The sequence below is a fragment of the Desmodus rotundus genome, chromosome 3 (assembly GCF_022682495.2).
Source record: "Desmodus rotundus isolate HL8 chromosome 3, HLdesRot8A.1, whole genome shotgun sequence".
In the NCBI taxonomy this organism is placed as follows: domain Eukaryota; kingdom Metazoa; phylum Chordata; class Mammalia; order Chiroptera; family Phyllostomidae; genus Desmodus; species Desmodus rotundus.
Genome location: NC_071389.1, coordinates 86,151,217 through 86,173,614, shown reverse-complemented (window position 1 = coordinate 86,173,614; position 22,398 = coordinate 86,151,217). Strand labels below are relative to the sequence as shown.

General features: G+C 38.3%; 1 protein-coding gene across 2 annotated transcripts in view; it reads left to right on the top strand.

Moving 5' to 3' along the window:
* BLOC1S5 (biogenesis of lysosomal organelles complex 1 subunit 5) overlaps positions 1 to 22,398 on the top strand; it is a 48,655-nt gene that overhangs the window by 3,118 nt on the left and 23,139 nt on the right. For both annotated transcript variants that reach the window (XM_024552298.3, XM_024552299.3), the window contains exon 2: positions 2,831 to 2,913. In XM_024552298.3, coding sequence (XP_024408066.1) covers positions 2,831 to 2,913 — 83 coding nt within the window. The remainder of the gene's footprint in view (positions 1 to 2,830; positions 2,914 to 22,398) is intronic.

Sequence of the window (22,398 nt, the reverse complement as noted above, 5' to 3'; positions counted from 1 at the left end):
TTCAATGTTAATCAGCAATCCAGGAAAAAAAAAAGAAAATTCACCAATCTGTGTGTGAGGCCACTTCAGAAAGTGCCAAGGTAACATTCATGGTGTGTGATGAAGCAATGGAAGAGCAGCTAAATTTGTGGATTTATGAGATGGTGACTTAGGGAGAAAGCATAGTGGACAGCACTGTTGTGCAGTTCAAAAGCAAAGAAATTTATAGTCAATTACCAACGGTCAGGAAAATGTTAAATCCTCTGCTAGTGCTGGCTGGAACTTCCAAAAGTGGTACAGAGTGAAAAATGTTAGACTTGCGGTGAAGCAGGTTCTGCAGATCAGGAGGCTGTAGAAGAACTTTAAAAATACCTGCTGAGTGTTATACAGGAAACAGTATTATTGGAAGAGTAGACCTTCAACACGAAGGCTGGTGTGTTTCACAAGGGCCTTGGTAAACCTGTATGACAGAGATGGTGTTTTGGTGGGCAAAAATGTGGCAAGAGGCTTGCAGAAACCTATCCTGTGTTTCTTTTAGGAGCATTGTTCAGTATTCTCTAGTTCTGTGTTTGTGGCAACTTTATAAACATAACTACTGCAAATAATGAGAATCGACTCTGTGTGGAGTGGTTTATAGAGAGATGTGATGAACTGTCGATGTAGTCAAAGTGAGGCAAGCAGGGATGGAAAAGGGGGTGATTCGCTAAGTTGTGAGGACGAACAACATCTGGTGACACTGAGGGTATTAGGAAAAATTGCTAGGCAGTAAATTGTTCCTTAACATACACAAAGCTCCACATATTACATTAAAGGCATCCATCTGAATTTAGGGCCAGGGGCAAAAAGCATCTTTTATTAGATAAGGAGAGATCTGGAATGTACTGTGTTCCTCCTTGTTCCCTAGTCCCATAGCATATTGGTCTTTAATTAAAGTGATTATCCTATCTTTGGGATGACGGGATATGTGTCTAACTCCCACAGTAGAGTATGGACTTTGGAAGAACAAAAGATGACATCTTTTGTCTTACATCAAACAACAAAAGAATGCTTCTCTTGTATAGTAGGTCAACAAAACTTAACAAATCAACAAAACTTAATGACTTCTGAGTCACATAGACAATTATATGTTAACTCATTATATGCACTGTGGGCAGTGTAAATACTTTGGTCTTGTAGATAATTGCTGGCGGATAGAGATAATTTTAGGACAACATAATAAGTGGTGTGATGAAAGTATATATCCTGAGTGCTTTGGGAACATAAAGTACGGACGCTCCTGGAAACCTAGGAGGAAGCTAAATAGAATTAATGAACATTTTAAGGAAGTACAGTGTCTGAGCAGTTTTGAAGGGAGAGCGCAGGGATTAGGGAGTTGGGGAATGGTTCCATGGGGAATGGTTCCAGGTGGTGACAGTATTATGAATGAGGCAGTGTGGTGTGTTTGGAAAACTGCAGGTAGTTCAAAATTGCTGACAGGTCGACGACGAAGCTGGAGCCAGACCATGGAGGCCCTTACGTGGTTTCTAAGGAGCCTGAGACTTTAACCTCTTAGCCAGACACAGGTGTTTGTTGAGATGTGAATAGATACTCTTTGCAAATATATTCTCTTGTTAAATGGGGTCCGGAAATTTCTGCATAGCATAGCCCTCACTTGGGCATTTGTAATTTGTGTGTGTATACTCTAGGCTACCAGAAGATCAGAGGTAAAGGAATCTGTGTAACTTCATTTTATCTGTTTCCCGAGCTTAGAACTAAGTAGAACTTTTTAAAGATGAACTATTATCTTCTCAGAGAACTGTTCTAGTTAATGAACCATTTAAGTATTTAAGCAAAAGTAATACTTTCATTTATATATTTTTACTTAGTATACTTCCCATGACATATCCTAATAAAACTCATTAACATAGAGAATGGAAATTTGCCCCATTGCATGTCTGCAAAAATAAGAAATTTGAGGAACAGATTATACCAATGAGTGAACCTGAATGGTACATGTTCTTATTTGGGGATTTAACTCCTCCAGGGAATTTTGAGGTTTACTTCTTAAACTATATAGTTGTTACTAAGTAGAATGAATAGAATGACTCTCCCAAACAGTTAAAATTCAGAACTTTTTTCTTTAATGATGGCTTTTTCAGACCTATCAAAAAGGACAAGACTTTATCGTGAACACTGGCCACCAATCTTAATAAATAAACATTAAAAGATCACAGTGTATCTTGCTCTAATTGCATTACTCTCCCTCCTCTAAAGGTAACTGCTGTCTTGAATTTGGTATTTGTTGTTCTCACAGATTTCTTTATAGTTGTATTGCTCCTGTATGTATGGCAAAAGGAAGTGTCCTTTTGCATATTTTGAAAGTTTATGTAAATAGTTTTGTCCTACTGAAACCTTTTTGTGTATAACATTATATTTGTGGAATTCATCCATGTTAATAAGTGTAACTCTAGTGTATTTATTTTACCTGTTGATTAATAGTGTTCCATCATGAGTATGTTTAAGTTGTACCCTTTTTCTTTGGACATTACACTTGCTTATAAATGTCTCATTTGGCATTTGACGTTATATTCATTTATAAGTGTCTACTTTGTTTGGGTAAGAGATTTTCTAGAGTACATAGTAGGCATGAAATTGCTAGGCATACATGTCTTCAGTTTTATTAGATATTGCCACATTGCTCTCAAAAGTATTTGTATCAATTTACTGACAGTGGATGAAAAGATTTCCTCTTAATTCATTATCTAAACTAGATTTTAACCTTCATATTTTGTGGGAAACAGGAAGAGTAAAACATGCTAGAGATTGTGTCACTTAACATGGATTGATCTTGAATTTTATTTTGTCTTTATAGATCTTGGAGAAATTCATTCAAGACTGTTAGATCACAAGCCAGTTATTCAAGGTGAAATCCGTTATTTTGTGAAAGAATTTGAAGTGAGTATTTAAAACTTATTTTGTAAAAATACTTCCCTAATTGTTACTGTGTTCATATACAGAAGGGACATTTTCTAGTTTTAAAATTTCTGATTTCATGTGCTTATAAAGTTTACAAAATAAAACTAAGAGTTACTACTATTAATGGAAGCAGCACAAGACTAGGCAACAGGTGACTTTGGCTCAAGTTCTGTTGCCTACTCTGGCATATTTAATGTCTGTCGATCTCAGTTTTTTTCATCTCTATAATGAGATGTGGCGGGGTGGGGGGTGGGAGACCTTAAAGACTGATTGGCCTTTTCCAGACCCATTTTCTATGTTTTTTCTCAGTTGGGACTTCAGCACTCAAATTAAAACATGAGAATCATCCTTAGGTATTCTCTCATGTTCAGTGAGCAGGTCTTGTAGATGTTATATCGTAAATCTCTAGCTCTTCTAACTTAATGTGACTGCTTTATGAACCCAGACAAATCCAATCTTTACCCTGCTGCGAGTGGTCTGACATTATTTCACTTTTTAAAACTCTTTGATAATATTTTCCATCTACAGGATAGAGTCCAAGCATTGTTCTGTGACCTGTTACGTACCTTTCTAGCTTTCTTGCCCCACCCTGCCTTGCATGCTCTGTTCCAGCAATACTGATGCACCAACCTGCCGTCCTATTTCATATTACTGTTGTTTCGCACATATGTAATTGGTTCCCCATTAAGGATTCACTTGATTTAAGTCAGACCCACTGAGGATAATGTCCCTTTTTTAAAGTCAACTAATTTGGGACCTAAAATGTATCTGCAGAGTATCTTCACAGCAGCACCTAGACTAGGGTTTGGTTCAATGACTGAAAGGAGGTCTGCGTACATTAGGGGTGGTGTCTTGGTGGCCATCTCAGCATTCAGCCTACCATAAACTCTTATAACTACTTGATAGTTTTCTTGTTACATACTTGTGTATTACCTGTCTTCCTTCATTAGAATATAGGCACCATGAGAATAATAGGGACTTACCTTTTTTATTTTCTGTTGTACTCAAAATGCCCCCAAAAATGTCTGGTGCATTGTAGGTGCTTAATATGATTCAAAAAAATGAGTAGCAGAGCTTGGACTAAAACTTGGGTTTTCAACATCCAGTGATATCATAAATCATTTTTCATAAGTCATCTTTTTTGCCAGTCTGGTTAATTTGAAGTACTGAATAATTACTATTAAATTTTTTTAATATACTTTTAAAGATCTACTCTACAGTTAAAGAAGCATAGAATTCTGTAACAACGGATTCTCTAATTCAGTTTCCTCCCTTCTTAGAAACTGCGCCCAGAGATGGAAAGCAATGTGTGAAAAGCCATGCAGCTAAGTAGTGGCTGAGTGATCCCTAGAATACAGGTGTCACTGTACTTCCTCAGTGTTCTTTAAACAATGTAGATACTTTCTGTGAAACTGAGCCTTGTATGGAAGACAGAAGAAGTGGCACATTTATGCTGCTTGAGTGTGTTCTATTTAAGAGCTCACTTCCTGTTGAAGTCAATACCTCTTTTTTTATTTTGTTTTTTATCCTTACCTGAGGACATTTTTCAGAGGGAAAGGAAGGGAGTGAGGAAAGGAAAGAGAAAAACATCAATATGAGAGAGAAACATTGGTTGGTTGCCTCCTGTACATGCCCAGACTGGGGATCATTTGTGCCCTGTTGGGGAAATGAATTTGCAACCTATGTATGTGCCCTCATTGGAAATCTGAACCCGCAACCCTTTGGTTTTGGGATGATGCTCCAACCAATGGAGCCACACTTGGCATTTTTAACTAGGATGAAGGTAGTTGCCAGAAGCATGTGTCTAAAAGGAGATGAATTACAGTTGGCCCTCTGTTTCCATGGGTTTTGTATCTATGGATTGAAAATATTCAGCAAAAAAGTAACGTCGTTGGTGTGTATTATATACTTAAGCCTAAGATGGTTGTGTTTATACTGAACGTGTACAGATTTTTTCTTGTTGTTATTCCCTAAACAATACAGTATAACAACTATTTATAAAGCACTTACATTGCATTAGTATTTTAGGTAATGTAGAGATGATATAAGGTATTTGGGTGGCTGTGTGTGGAATATATGCAAATACTATACCGTTTCATGTAAGGGATTTGAGCATCCTCAGATTTTGGTATCTGAGGGGTTCCTGGAACCAGTCCTCCATTATACTGAGGAACAGCTGTGTCTGCATTCTGGATTATTAAGCCCTCAAAGATCTTTTTGGAGAGGAGGCTGTGTTGAAGAACAGAAAAAACATGGGCCACGGAGCTTTATGTATCTGAGTTAAGTCCTGGTACTCTTCTTACTAGTTATGATTACTTGCTCTACTGAGGCTTAGTTTTCTTACTTTAAAAATGGGAACAATAATAATATATAATATATACTGAGGGTTAAATGAAATATTGTTTGAAAAAAATTCCTGGTATATAGATATTTGACAAATGTTGGTAATTTATCAAAAGAAAATGGTAGTGAGTACAATCAAATAAAAATGTATTAATTCAGAATTTGCAGTAATTTTTATGAACTTGGGTTCAATTTTTCATGTCTTAGGGAAAATAGGGATTTACTAAGCAAGTGGGACAAGCATTATCTGAAGAATATGTTTACTAAAGAATGAAATTTTCACCCTGGGTATGATAGATACAAGGTCATCTAAATGTCTTAAGCATTGAATTTGTGTGCGACAATGTCAGGAACTAATGCATGAAGCAAGGCATTCTTATAATGTCTTTGAAAAACAGTCTCTGAAGGGCTCAAAAATATTTTATCAGCAAAGTTTCAGCCATTATCTTCAACTAAATATATTTTCTTTTCTTGAAATATACGTGATCCAGTCTTTTCACACAGTGACCCTCCCCAGTTGGCCTTCTTGAGGGTTTGGTGGAGAAAAGCTGAAAGCATTTTAGACTTTAGAGTTAAAAGGATATGTGCATTATTTACGATTCTTTTCTATGTTGGTCCAAACAATAACACCCCCTGAGTCTAATTAGTCCAAGTGCTCTTTACCCAGGCTTGCATGGTCGGACAGAAAGGGATGAAAGCAGAGCTATCAGTAGATCTTTATACCATTTAATTGTGGTTCCCTTTAAGAAAAACTGGCTAGTATTTGAAACTAAAGTTGTTTATAGTTTATATGTTTAAAAAAGTTAACGCACATGGCAACAATCATCTTTTTCTGTGTAAAATTTTATCTCCAAAAGAAGGGAATAAATGCCACATGGTGGCAGCATTACTTAAATTATTGAAGTGCTGATACCCTATATATTATTTTAAGCTTTCTTTTTTGTGTGTTTGCTAGTATTTCTGGACATTGACTGTCCTCCTGGCTTTATACAAATCTTTTATCCCCTTGATTCCAGTGACCATTGTGAACAGAGATCCCAGTGAGCACCAATTTGGTAGTGTCGGTGGGAAGAGGCGTTGCCTTCTGCACCACTGTCTTTCTAGCCATAAGGAGATGTCATGGCCTCTCTCTCACGAAGAACAGAGGAGAGACCTATGTTGTCGGCATTTATAAAGTGCTTGCTTATGGGGTATATGGTCCTGTTCCAGTTTCATATTTTATTTTTAGCAAATTTTGTTCTTTGAATGCTTTATTGAATAGTTATTGAGTACCCAGGTATATCAGTAAGAAATGTGTTTAGTTACTAGTAACAGATATCTGAAAAATAGTAGCTTTAGCAAGTGTGTATATTTCTCTCACAATACCCGGAGCTATGCTGGTATGGTGGCTCTATGATGTCAGCTTCCCCTGCCCCCTGATTTTTTTTCTTCTACCTCCCTGGGGTGTTTATCCTTATATTTGGAAGTTGTATTGGAAGTTGTATAAGTTATATTTTTAAGTTGTCTTTGGGAGCTCCAGCCTTGACATGTGCATTTCATGTAGCAAAAAGGAAGGCAGGTGGGAAACATCTAGCAGTCTCTGTTACAGGCAAATTTACCGCTCCTAATGATACTTGGGTGCTGCTAGGAAGAGGGAGAGGAGAGGAGAGCCAGGACTCTCTCTCACAGTAGATATATAAAAATAAGTAAGAAACAGTCTCTACCTCCAGGAAGTTTATAAACTAGAGAGAAGAAAGACATTAAACAAAGAGTTTTAAGGGTGGAATTATGACAAAATAAGCACAAAGTACTTGAGATCACAGAGGAGGAACCAACTCTCAACAGAGAGGGAAGGAAAATTTTCATAAAGGAGGTGATGTTTGAACTGAGAAAGAAAAACAGATGTTATCCAGATAGGGAAAAAAATAGATTATTAAAATTAGAAGCAAAAACAGTATTCAAGTAAGTATAGTAATTATAGGAGTTGGGACAGATTGTGTCGATGAGTTTGAACGTAAGTTAAATTGATAGAGAGGAAATCCCTTAGAAGGCAGGACAAACTAGAATTTCACTTGATATCCCGACCTCTCATTTTTTAGTTTGCTTATTAGAGTAACTGTCAGATTATTAAATATCAGTATAAAGTCTATCCCATGTAGCATGTAATAAATATATGCACAAAAAAAAGGTTTAAATCTGGAATACTGATCAATTTTGTAATTGAAAGAAAAATTTAAATGGTTTCTCATTTTCTTTGATACATTTTCTTTGATTCAAATTAAATTTTCATTTTTCACACTTTTTTTGTTCACGTACACTTCTCTCCATTTTCTGCCCACCACTCCCCATCACCCCAGCCATCCCCACTTCCCACCCTCAATCCTACCCCCCTTTGTAAATTTTTAATGTAAATATTATAGTAACTAATACTAATGTTATAGTACTAATGTTATTAATAATTGCTAACATTTTTAAGTGCTTAGTTGCCAGGCATTGTTTTAAGTATATTACATAAGCACTTGTTATTACTGTCAACCTAAGAAAAATTAACTGTATATGAATTTTTTAGGGATATTACACATTGGAAACCAAGTTTCATTAGTGCCAATATTTGTTTTGAGAATTTTCACCTCAGAAATAATAAGAATATATAAATAAAAAGATGTTAGCTTATAGTTTTCCTTTTGTAATAGATGTCAGTAGTATGCCTTAGTCAAAAATATCAGTATAAAAACAATCACAGCCCTGGCCAGGTGGCTCAGTTGGTTGGAGCATTGTCCCATACCCCAGCAAAGGTTGTGGGTTCGGTCCCTGTCAGGGCACATACCTAGGTTGCAGATTCTATTCCTGGTTGGGGTGCTCATGGGAGGCAACTGATCAATGTTTCTCTCTCTCTCCCCCAAATCAATAAATACATCCTCAGGTTAGGATTTAAAACAAAACAAAAAAACCAAACAGGCACATACCAGATGGTAAGTTTAAGGGTAGAGACTATTTCTGACATCTTGTCTCATGTAACACTATCATTGGGCCTAATTGTAGTTTAAATTAATTATTGTCATCAGTAGGCTGTTAGAGAGGTAAGACTACAAATTCACTTACTAAAATGAGTGGCTACCAATTCACCTGTTACAAGAATTTACTCTTTAAATAAGTGGTTCTTAAGTCTAGGAGGTCATGGACTCCTTGGAGAATTTTCCCCCCAGAAAAACAGAGGACATATATATTCAATTTGAGTGCAATTTCAAGGGGATTCTTGAGTAAGACCTGTACTCGGAATGGAGCTGTAGAACTCCCCTGTCTTTTCTTTCTTGTCTTTCTCTATGAAATGTATCATTCTCTTGTATCATAATAATCTACTATAAGGGATGAAATAATCTCTAGTCTTATTTTTTTTTAACTCTCCAGTCCTGATTCTTTCAAATTCCAGTGCCATCTGGAGAAGATGGCAGTAGCTGTGGTGTAGTGTTTTATTTCTTCCTGTTTATAAAAATAGAATTAGGATAGCAATACCAAGCAACATCTATAAAACCAGGGGAAAAGTTATAACACAAAATGACCAAATCACCAAGAGCTAAAAAGCTTCTGTGGTATTAGAAACTGCAGGAAGAAGAGGAGAGAAAGCAGAGGGCTAGAAAACCTCAAAATTACCACCAGGTATCTTTGGAAACTTGATGGGCCAGTCTGAGAACAGCAGCAGAAACTGGGAAGGGGCTTCTTCACAGGCTGTAATTTATGAGTGCTAGCAAACCACAGGAAAGTCTCCTGGAGTTGAAGCAAGCAGTCTGTGAGTTTGAAACTCACAAAACCTTTTCAGAACAATGTCTTGCACTCTGGAGATACTATAGGAAAGTGAATACTTTCTGAAACAGACAAATGGGAGTTTTAGAATTTCCAAGTTAGAAAGGCATGTCCTGACCACTCCTCCCTTCTAAAGACCAAGGGAAACAAATTTTCAGTTTTTAAGCAAGAGTCAAATCCCATACAAATTTATTAGAGGATGAAGACCAAACAATGTCCTTTAAGGCAATGAAAGTAAGAAAAATATGAGCACAAAGAAACATGAAAACTGTAACATAATGTTTTTAACAAACTATAGAAATGATCCCTGAAAGTATAGTCTTTGTAACCTAATGTTTTTAAATGAGCTTGGAGACGTAAGAAAATTATAGAAGGAAGGAAAGAATGGTATATGTCAGAATTATAAAAACTCATAAATGATTGGATAAAATAGAAAAAATAAAAGGTAAAGTGAAAAATATCAGTAAAAAGAAAATTTAAAAAGTATTTTAAAAATTAAAACTAGAGAGACATAAGGATGAATAACAATGAATTAAGTGACATTAAAAATAAACTTTAAAATTTGAAAGACATATCTAAAGATATAAAAAGAATTCCAGAAAAACGAGTAGTCAATATAAATACCGAATATCCAATATATGCATAATAATGAGTCCCTAGAGAAGAAAATCAAAACAATGTAATAGAACAAATGTAAAAACTACAATTCAAGAAAACTTTACTGGAATAAAAATATTAATGACATTTTATTAAAGGATGTACTGCATTCAGGGACAATTAACCCAGAACAGCCAACACTGAGATATTTTTTAAATAAATCTGTTGGACTTCATAGAAAAAAAAATTGTTTGGGCAACCCAACAAAATTGCTAAACCCTTTATTAGTTGAAAAAAATATGATTATTGACAGATTTACCTATCTTAAGGCAGAAGACAGTGGAGTAACAGACAGGGGTTTTCTGTCTAACCAAACTGACCCCTAGGTATAGGGAACACAGGTACATTGTTAGGGTCATGCAAGGACCCTGGGAGTATTGTTCCCGTGAGCCTTTCCCGAGGAGTCTATTACATAATCAACAGAATTAGTTTTAGACAACAAAATGATGGGAGACACTCTTACCTAATGACAATTCGTAAGCATTAAGTATATATTTACTTATAGAACTCAAACTAAACTGTGGTTATAGGGGAGACAGTATGACGTGTCATAGCTCTGTTCTGACGGTGTAGATAGATAAGTCTATCAAAACATGGAAGGAGAGGGGAGGGTAGGTAAAACGTAGAATATCCTATTTGTTGCCTTATAAATATTTGGTGAGAGTGAAAGGATACTATTTCAAATTGGGTCCTGAGGGAGATGGAAGGGGTAGGGAAGGAACAGGTAATAATCTACTAATACCGCTTATTGCAGGCAACTGGTAGACAACAGCCAAAAAAGTGGGGACCATAAAGTATTAGTATCAACATAATCATGAAAGCAAAAATGTCAACTTTTCTAAATACTAGAATAAATAGACCACATGACCACATAAAGATTATATACATTGTTTGTAGTTATGAATCACTTATAAAGTGAAATAAGAAAGGTTTGTATATCATGTTTCTCTTTAAGAATTGAAAAAATATGTGTATACTTATATATATGTTTATGTACATTTTATATATGCATGTGTATATACATACACATGTGTGTGGGTGTATGTGTGTGAATGTTTGTGGACGTGGGTGCATATCCTTATACTTAAAACAATGGTAGAATAAAAAAATTTAAATAATTACCTAAAGAGAGAGTGGTAGAGGGAATAGGATGTAAAGGATAGGTATAGAAGTGAGACCTTTTGAATATATATATACATTTTTAGAGATATAACTTTGGAGCCATGTAAATATTTTTCATAATTAAAATAAAATTAAATTTTAATGAGCAATTCCTCCCAAGTAAAAACTGTAATAAAGCAAACCTGCGTTTGTAGATGTTGGCATTGCCACGCAGAGAGAAGTTATTCCAAGTAACTGTATTTTCTTTTTAAATCCTCAGCTAAGGACATTTTTTTATCAGAGAGACAGAGAGAAAAACACTGATTGTTTATCTCCAGTACATACTGACTGGGGTGTCCTGACAGGGAAATGAGCCTGCAATCTTACGTTTTCGGGAAGATGCTCCAACCAACTGAGCCACACAGGCTAGGGCTATTCCAAGTAACTTGAAAACAGTAATTTGACTGTACATTCTTTGTGGAATATCCCTCGAAAACAAAAAAAATCCAAAACAAAAAACTTTTCACTAATCATTTTGTTGATGCTAGTATTGTTAATTTGATTGAATTGGTGATAAAGCAAATGTTGTGGATTTTAAAGAGATAAGACAGAGGAGGGTAATTAAAAACTCTGTAGTCCGGAAATTAAGTTTGACTATGAGTATGAACTTAAAATGTATCTTTTCTTTAAAAACAAACCTATTTCCTAGTCTTGTCCACTGAAGGGCCTAAAAATAATGACCAGCCCTGTAGCAGTGAGCACCCCTAGTGCTCAATCTCTAAATACTACTTTAAAATACTAGTGGTATTTAGAGAACTATTGATTCCAGGTCTGGGCCAGGAAATGTACGAGATGAGCCTGGGGCATCAGGTTATATGAGAAAGGAAAGAAACTGCTAAAGAACAATAGAGTTTGCTCTAACGCAGTCCAGAGTCAACTTGAATAGGTGCTTACTGGACAAAGACAGGGCAGTTTAAGCACCAGTAAGGCGAAATACTTGTAATGGATGAAAATTTTCAAGTATTTTTAATTTTTGAGTTACACAGAAATATGTAAAAACAAAAACCTTCAGAGAATACTAGGGAACCAAATCATTGTTTTAGGGAAATGACCCAGTGTTTTATTTTGCCTTTCATATGTGAGCAGTCCTCGTAATAACCAAATAGTCAGTGAGGGAAAATTTCTCTTTATGGTACTCCTGCTGGTAAATGAAGGCGGGATGCTAGCAACATCCTGTCAGATGTACACAACCCACATCTGAAATGTTTTTTATGAACAAAAAATAAAACCCTGAATCTGATCAGGCCTCTAGTTCTACCTACCAATTTACAGGACAGGGAAGAGACAAAAGAATATGTTTAATTACACCATAGGGATTCATTCAGCAAAAAAACAGACTGTGGGAAACTGCAGAACAAATGACTCACATTTTTTTTTTCAATAAATTGCAAGGGGGGGAAGTGATGGGGGGACAAATCTATAGCTTAAAAAATATTTGAGAAACACAGTAACCAATTACAATATAAGAATCTTATTTAGATTTTGCTTTTTTAATTATATTTTATTGATTATGCTATTACAGTTGTCCTAATTTTTACCATCTTGCCCCCCTGCATCCAGCAACCCCCATGCCCTCAAGCATTCCCCCCTCCCCCACCATTGTCCATGTCCATGGGTCATGAGTATAACTTCTTTGGCTACTCCATTTCCTATACTGTACTTTACATCCCCCTGGCTGCTCTGTAACTACCTATTTGTACTTCTTATTCCCCTCTTCTCTTCACCCATTCCCCCACGCCCCCTCCCATATGGCAACCATCAAAACATTCTTTGTATCCATGATTCTGTCCCTGTTCTTATTGTTTGCTTATTTTGTTTTTTAGATTCAATTGTTGATATGTATTTTTTTTGCCATTTTATTGTTCATAATTTTGATCTTCTTTTTCTTAAATAAGTCTCTTTAACATTTCATATAATAATGGTTTGGTGATGATGAACTCCTTTAGTTTTTTCTTGTCTGGGGTGCTCTTTATCTGCCCTTTGATTCTAAATGATAGCTTTGCTGGGTAGAGCAGCCTTGGCTGTAGGTCCCTGCTTTTCATGGCTTTGAATATTTCTTGCCAATCCCATTTAGCCTGCAAAGTTTCTTTTGAGAAATCACCTGACAGCCTTAGTGTAACTCCCCTGTAAGTGACTAACTACTTTTCTCTGCAGCTTTTAAGATTCACACTTTATCTTTAACATATGGCATTTTAATTATGATATGTCTTGGAGTGGGCCTCTCTGCTTTGGGGCCCTCTGTGCTTCAAACAAACTGGAGGATTAAAACATTTTTGGGACATTCAAGGGGATACTAACCTTTATTTTTAATGATAAAGATTTGGGGAAAGATTGGTTGAGTTCATGTGTGAGAGAGAGAGAAGAGAGGTGGTCTTATTGTATCTTTTTTCAAAAGGATTTTTTGTCTTTTAAAGGTACATGCTGAAATATTTATAGTTGAATTTGTTTCAACTATATTCTGAGATTTGCTTCAAAAGAATCTAGGATGTGGGTAGGGAGATGTATGGAGCGTTACAGAGGGAACAAAATCAGCCATGAAGCTTGTTGATAGGACTCTAGTTCTGTTGCCTGCTCTGGCATATAAATGATTTCAGTACTTATGCCCTGGGTCTTTGAGGGTTTCTGGCCCGCGGATGGGTGTTAGAGGTGGGGACTGGGAGACAGGAAGACTTCCTGGAGGATGGAGTGGGAGTGTCTGATCTGAGTCTTGAGGAATAACATCAGCAGTTAAGAAAAAAGACCAAGAGGAAGATGGCGGAAACATAGGTGGGAGTGGAGTCCACTTCCCCTCAACGCCAGGAAAATACCAAGCTGATCTGAGGAGCAGAGCGAACAGCCAACAGTTTTCCAGCATATATGAAGATCAGAGACCAAAGATAGAGGACATTGAAAGATCTGACGGTAAGAAGAGTGCTTAAGGACAATAAGGTCCCCGGGACCCGGGACCCGGGACCCAGGACCCAGGTCCATGCGGTACAAGGGCGGCAGAAGCGCCAGCCCAGGCGCAGGGGCTGCTGCAGGAGTCTTGGGAGAGGGCCAGGCTGAGCTGTGAGCAGCCAGGTGCTTGATTGGACCAGGGGGGCTTGAAAAGGAGGAATTTCTCAAAAAGAAAAAGAAAATAGAGACACTCAGGGGCTAGTTAGAGAACTCTCGGCAGCAGCCGCGGCCCCTGGCGCCCCTCCCCCCTCCGCCCCTGGACTTCGAGCGCGGGATAAGCAGCACCGGAGCCCCGGCACTCACCTGAGGCCGGGTTGTGTGCACGCAGATTAGCGAACGGCGGCCCATACTTGAAACCCCAGAGGGGCGCCCACACCTGAAACCCCCGAGAGCATCTGGAGCAGAAGCTAGCTGCTCCAACCACAGGCCCAAAACCTCGGAACCGAGTGCCGCGTGATTCAGTCCCAGGGCGGCCCCGCCCACCCGAGAGACTCAAGCCCAGGGCGGCTGGATCAGCCTCCCAAGCACAGGGCCACTGGCTCGGCTGGCTGCGCGCTCGCCAAGCACAAAGCCGCTTGCGAGCTTCCTAAACCTAAGGCGGCTGAATCCGCCGACTGTGCGCGTCCCAAGAACAAAGCTGCTGGATTGGCTGATCAACTGCCTGATTGCCTGCCAGGGACCACACCTACAACGCCTACCTAACACCTGCGCACAGAGCCCAGCAGGGCCTACTAGCTCTCTAAGACAAAGGCAGAACACCCAGCAGAGGGGAGCTGCAGGGCTAGGGGAGACTGCAGGCTGAACAACAGTGAAGAGTGTAGCCCAGGAAGGGAGAAAAGTGAAACCAATCCTTCCAACCACCCCCTCCCGTTGCACAGACAGGACGACCAGCAGAACTAACCTGACCGGTTTAAAGCCAGCAGAAGATTTTTCTTTTTTTTTCCCCTTTCCTCCTTTCCCCCTGAAGTCCTTCTTCCTCTCTCTTTCTTTTTTTTTTTTTTTCATTCCTTCTTCCTCCCATCCTTTACCATTTTTATGTCTTCTTCCTGCCTTCTTTTATCTATTTCTATGTTTTAATTTTTGTTAAAATTCCTTCTTATCTTGCCTCCAATCTTTCTTTATTCCTTCTTCCCTCCTCCCTTCCTTTCCTCCTTTTCTATTTCCTTTTTCCCTCCTCCCCTTTTTTTTTTTTTTCTTTCTTCCCCCCTTTCTCCTTTTCCCACAGGTGAGACAACAAAACCTGGAGTGCTGAAAAGACTACAGTTAGACCGTGTTAAACCCATAAACATCAGCTCAAGACCAGTGAGCACAGGAGATTAAGGAGACAGCACCACCGAATCCTATTGGCATTCTACCATAGAAGTGCATACCATAAACCCAGGGAGTCAGAACAGAGCAATTTAAGCAGCAGAGGCCAACAAGAAGAGTATCACAAACAATGGGAAGACAAAGAAACAATTCCCAAATGAAAGGAAAGGAGGAAGTCTCAGAAAGAATGCTAACTGAAAAAGAGGCAAGTCAACTATCAGATACTGAGTTCAAAGCAATGGTCATCAGGAAGCTCACTGAGCTCTCTGAGCTCAAAGAGAACTACCAGAAACTACAAGGAAACTACAATGAACTCACTGCAAACTATATCAACATGAAAAAGGAAATAGAAACTATCAACAAGAACCAAGAGGAAATGAAGAATACAATTTCTGAATTGAAGAACACAGTAGAAGGAATGAAAAGCAGAATTGATGAAGCAGAGGATCGGATCGGCGAGCTGGAGGACAAAGTAGAAAAAAACACCCAGAAAGAGGAAGAAAAGGAAAAGAGGCTCAGAAAGAATGAAGAGACAATAAGGGAAATGCAGGACAACATGAAACATAACAATATCCGTATAATAGGAATACCAGAAGGAGAAGAAGAAGTGCAATGGATAGAAAACCTGTTTGAAAAAGTAATGATGGAAAATTTCCCTAATCTGAGGAGAGAAAAAGTCACCCAAATCCAGGAATCACAGAGAGTCCCAAGCAAGAGGAACCCAAAGAGATCCACTGCAAGACACATCATAATTAAAATGGCAAATTTCCAAGACAAAGAGAGGATCTTAAAGGCAGCAAGGGAGAAAAAGGAAGTAACATACAAGGGAGCCCCAATAAGGTTAGCAACTGACTTCTCAATGGAAACGCTCCAAGCCAGAAGAGAATGACAAAAAATATTCCAAGTACTGAGAACCAGAGGCCTGCAACCAAGACTACTTTACCCAGCAAGGCTCTCAATCAAGATAGAAGACCAAATAAAGAGTTTCCCAGACAAAAGAAGTCTAAAAGAATACAGCTCCACCAAACCAGCTCTGCAAGAGATGCTAAAGGGACTGCTTTAAGGAAAGAAAGGAAAAGAGAAAGACAGAGGAACACAGGTAGGAAAAAATGGCAATGAATAACTACCTATCGATAATAACCTTAAATGTAAATGGATTAAATGCTCCAATCAAAAGACACAGAATAGGTGAATGGATAAGAAAACATGACCCACACATATGCTGCCTACAAGAGACCCATCTCAGGACAAAAGACTTACACGGACTGAAAGTGAAGGGCTGGAAACAAATTTTCCAAGCAAACGGACAGGAAAAAAAAGCAGGGGTAGCAATACTCATATCAGACAAAATAGACTTCCAAACAAGGGCCATAAAGAGAGACCCAGAAGGTCACTTCATAATACTCAAAGGAAGAATCCACCAAGAAGACATAAACATTGTCAATATATATGCACCCAACATAGGAGCACCCAAATACATAAAGAAAATCTTGGAGGATTCCAAGAAAGATATTGACAGCAACACAATTATAGTAGGGGACTTTAACACCCCACTATCAAAAATGGACAGGTCTTCCAAACAAAATATCAACAAAGATATTGTGTCACTTAACAATACCCTAGAGGAAATGGACTTAACTGATATATACGGAGCTTTTCATCCCAAAGAAGCAAAATACACATTCTTTTCAAGTGTCCATGGAACTTCTTCAAAGATAGACCACATGATAGGACACAAAGCAAGCCTCAACAAATTCAAGAAAATTGAAATCATATCAAGCATTTTGTCTGACCGTAAGGGACTGAAACTAGAAACCAACCCCAAAGGAAGAAACCCAAAACACTCAAAATCATGGAGACTGAATAGCATGCTATTAAACAATGAATGGGTCAAGAACGAGATTAGGGAAGAAATCAAAAACTTCCTGGAAACAAATGAAAATGAACTCAAAACAACCCAAAACCTATGGGACACAGCAAAGGCAGTCCTGAGAGGGAAGTTCATAGCAATACAGGCCTACCTTAAGAAGTTAGAAACAGTGCAAACAAACAACCTAACCCTACGGGTACAAGAACTCGAGGAACAACAACAAAGACAGCCCAGAGCAAGCAGAAGGAAGGAAATAATCAAGATCAGAGCAGAACTAAATGACATAGAGACTAAAAGCACAATCCTAAGGATCAATGAATCCAGGATCTGGTTCTTTGAAAAGATACACAAAATTGACAAGCCTTTAAGTAGGCTCATCAAGAAGAAAACAGAGAGGATCCAAATAAACAGAATTAGAAATGAAAGAGGAGAGATTACAACTGATACCACAGAAATACAAAGGATTGTAAGAAATTACTATGAAGAACTGTATGCTAACAAATTTGAAAACCTAGATGAAATGGACACATTTCTAGAAAAATATAATCTTCCAAAACTGAATGAAGAAGAAGCAGAAAACCTGAACAGACCAATAACAGCAAAGGAAATTGAAGCAGTCATCAAAAAACTCCCATCACACAAAAGCCCTGGACCAGATGGTTTCACAGGAGATTTCTACAAAGCATTTAAGGAAGAGCTAACCCCTATCCTTCACAGACTATTCGAAAAAATCCAAACTGATGGAAGACTCCCAAACTCTTTTTATGAAGCCAGCATCATCCTAATCCCAAAACCAGATAAAGACACACGAAGAAAGAAAACTTCAGGCCAATATCGCTGATGAACATAGACGCTAAAATCCTCAACAAAATATTGGCAAACCACATCCAGCAATACATTAAAAAGATCATACACCATGACCAAGTGGGATTCATCCCAGGGATGCAAGGATGGTACAATATTCGCAAATCAATAAACATAATACATCACATCAACAACAGCAAAGACAAAAATCACATAATCATATCAATAGATGCGGAAAAAGCGTTCGATAAGATACAGCACCCATTTCTGATAAAAACACTCAGCAAAGTGGGAATAGAGGGAGCAGTCCTCAACATAATAAAGGCCATATATGAGAGACCTACAGCCAACATCACACTCAATGGACAAAAACTTAGAGCTTTCCCACTAAGATCAGGAACAAGACAAGGATGCCCTCTCTCACCACTCCTATTCAACATAGTATTGGAAGTCCTAGCCACAGCAATCAGACAAAAAAAAGCAATAAAAGGCATCCAAATTGGAAAGGAGGAAATGAAATTTTCACTGTTTGCAGATGACATGATAGTGTACATGGAAAACCCTATAGATTCCACCAAAAAACTACTCGACCTAATAAATGAATTTGGCAAAACAGCTGGATACAGAGTCAATACCCAGAAATCAAAGGCATTCCTGTACATCAGCAACGAAACTGCAGAAACAGAATTCAGGAAAAAAAATCCCATTTGATATAGCAACAAGAAAAATAAAGTACCTAGGAATAAACCTAACCAAGGAGGTAAAAGACCTGTACTCAGAAAACTACACAACACTGAAGAAAGAAATTAAGGAAGACACAAACAAATGGAAGCATGTACCATGTTCATGGATTGGAAGAATTAACATCAAAATGGCCATACTACCCAAAGCAATTTATACATTCAATGCAATCCCTATTAGAGTACCCATGACATATTTCACAGATATAGAACAAACATTTCAGAAATTCATATGGAACCATAAACGACCCTGAATAGCTGCAGCAATTTTGAGAAAGAAGAACAAAGCGGGAGGGATCACAATACCTGATATCAAACTGTATTACAAGGCCACTGTAATCAAAACAGCCTGGTACTGGCATAAAAACAGGCACATAGACCAATGGAACAGAACAGAGAGCCCAGAAATAAACTCAAGTCTATACGGTCAATTAATATTTGACAAAGGAGGCAGGAGCATAAAATGGAGCAAAAACAGCCTCTTCAACAGATGGTGTTGGGAGATCTGGACAGCTACGTGCAAAAAAATGAAACTTGATCACCAACTTACGCCATACACGAAAATAAACTCAAGATGGATAAAAGACTTAAATATAAGTCGTAACACCATAAAAGTCCTTGAGGAAAACATTGGCAGGAAAATCTCAGACATTCCACGCAGCAACATCCTCACAGACACATCCCCTAAAGCAAGGGACATAAAGGAAAGAATAAACAAATGGGACCTCATGAAAATAAAGAGCTTCTGCATGGCTAAAGAAAACAGCACCAAATTACAAAGAGAACCAACAGTATGGGAAAACATATTTGCCAATGATACCTCAGACAAGGGCCTGATCTCCAAAATATATAAAGAACTCACACGACTCCACTGCAGGAAGACAAACAACCCAATTAAAAAATGGGCAAAGGACTTGAACAGACACTTCTCCAAGGAAGACATACAGAGGGCCCAGAGACATATGAAAAGATGCTCAGCATCACTAGCCATCAGAGAGATGCAAATTAAAACCAGTGAGGTATCATCTCACACCAGTCAGAGTGGCCAACATAAACAAATCCACAAGCAAATGTTGGAGAGGATGCAGAGAAAAGGGAACCCTAGTGCACTGTTGGTGGGAATGCAGACTGGTGAGGCCACTGTGGAAAACAATATGGAATTTCCTCACAAAACTAAAAGTGGAACTGCCCTTTGACCCAGCAATTCCGCTGCTGGGATTATACCCTAAGAACCCTGAAACACCAATCCAAAAGAACCTGTGCACCCCAATGTTCATAGCAGCACAATTTACAATAGTCAAGTAGTGGAAGCAACCGAAGTGCCCACCAGCAAACGAGTGGATCCAAAAACTATGGTATATTTACACAATGGAATTCTACGCAGCAGAGAGAAAGAAGGAGCTTATACCCTTTGCAACAGCATGGATGAAACTGGAGAGCATTATGCTGAGTGAAATAAGTCAGGCGGTGAGGGACAAATACCATATGATCTCACCTTTGACTGGAACATAATCAATAGAAGAAAAAACCAAACAAAATATAACCAGAGACATTGAAGTTAAGAACAATCTAAGAATAGCCAGAGCGGGGGGGAGGGGGGCGGGGGGCAGGGACAGTGGGAAGAGGGGATTACAGGAACTACTATAAAGGACACATGGACAAAACCAAGGGGGAGGGTGGAGGTTGGGGAGGGAGGTGGGTTCAGCTGGGGTGGGGTGGAGGGATGGGGAGAAAAGGCATACATCTGTAATTGAATAACAATAAAAAAAATAAATAAATAAAAATAAAAACTGGACACAACCGAAAAAAAAAGAAAAGAAAAGAAAAGAGACCAAGCCACCTACTGCCTAGACCTGTGCTCCTTCCATTAATAGTAATAACTCTTAATGACTTTTATTTTCTCAACTTTTGTATAAGTTTTAAATTTTTTAATATGGAAAAATAGGAAGAATAAAAATCTGGCTACAGCTCTTCCATAAGAATGGCTCAAAATAAAACAAATCCCTGGCAACATAATTAATTTCTTAACCCCTTAAATCAAATTTACCTGTCTTTTTTATTTTTTAAAGTATATTTATTGATTATGCTATTATAGTTGTCCAATTTTTTTTCCCTACTTTATTCCTCTCCACCCTGCATCCCCCCTCCCATCAGCATTCCCCCACTTAGTTCATGTCAGTTGGTTGTACATGTAAGTTCTTTGGCTTCTCCATTTCCTATACTATTCTTAACTTCCCCCTGTCTATTTTGTACCTACCAATCATGCTTCCTATTCCCTGTACCTTTTCCTCCATTCTCTTCCCTCCCCACTGATAACCTTCTGTGTGATCTCCATTTCTGTGATTCTGTTCCTCTTCTAGTTGTTTGCTTATTATTATTTTTTTTTAGGGTCAGTTGTTGATAGCTGTGAGTTTGTTGTCATTTTACTGTTCATAGTTTTGATCTTCTTTTTCTTACATAAGTCCTTCTAGCATTTCATGTAATAAGCGCTTGGTGATGATGAACTCCTTTAACTTTACCTTATCTGGGAAGCACTTTACCTGCCCTTCCATTCTAAATGACAGCTTTGCTGGATAGAGCAATCTTGGATGTAGGTTCTTGCCTTTCATGACTTGGAATACTTCTTGCCAGCCCCTTCTTGCCTGTAAGCTTTCTTTTGAGAAATCAGCTGATTGTCTTCGGGGAACTCCTTTGTAGGTAACTGTCTCCTTTTCTCTTGGTGTTTTTAAGATTCTCTCTTTCTCCTTAATCTTGAGTAATGTAATTATGATGTGCTTTGGTGTGTGCTTCCCTGGGTCCAATTTGTTTGGGACTCTGTGAGTTTCCTGGACTTCCTGAAAGTCTATTTCCTTTGCCAGATTGGGGAAATTCTCCTTCATTATTTTTTCAAATAAGTTTTCAACTTCTTGCTCTCCCTTCTCTCCTTCTGGCACCCCTATGATTCAGATGTTGTAACACTTAAAGTTGTCCCAGAGGTTCCAAAGCCTCTCCTCATTTTTTTGAATTCTTGTTTCTTCATTCTGTTCCAGTTGAATGCTTATTTCTTCTTTCTGCTCCAAATTGTTGATTTGAATCCTGGTTTCCTTCCCTTCACTGTTGGTTCCCTGTACATTTTTCTTTATTTCACTTTCATAGCCTTCATTTCTTCCTCTTATTTTGTGACCATACTCAACCATTTATGTTAGTATCCTGATTACCAGTGTTTTGAACTCTGCATCTGATAGGTTGGCTATCTCTTTGTTGCTTAGTTCTTTTTCTGGAGTTTTGATCCATTCTTTCATTTCAGTCATTTTCTTTTGTCTTGGCACACCTGTATGTAGTAAGCGGCGGAGCCTTAGCTATTGGCCAGGGTGGGGCAACCCACAACACTGCCTTGTGGTACTGTCTGTGGGGGAGGGGTCTGAGAGGGAAAATGCTGCTTGCTCAGCTCTCAGCTGGCTTCTGCCGCTACCCATAAGCAAATGGGGCCCTTCTGGTAATGATTGCCTTGTGGATGGGTTTGTGTGCATTCTAGGATCCCATGGGTATCTCCAATGAACTCCCCTGTGAGGCTGGGAGCTTCTCCTGCCGCCTCAGCCCCCCACAGTTTTTTCTAATCTTTTTTTAAATAAACATTTCATTTTGTATTGTTTTTAGATTTGCAATAAATTTGTAAAGAGAGTGCAGAGAGTTCTTCTATACTGTTCCCCTTTTTATCTCATTGTTAATGTTTTATATTACCATGCTACAGTGGTTAAAAACTAAGAAACCAGCATTGGTATGTTACTATTAATGAAACACCAGATATTATTTGGATTTCACCAGTTTTTCTCTTACAGTCCTCTTTCTGTTTCAGGATCTACTCTAGGGTACCACATTGCATTT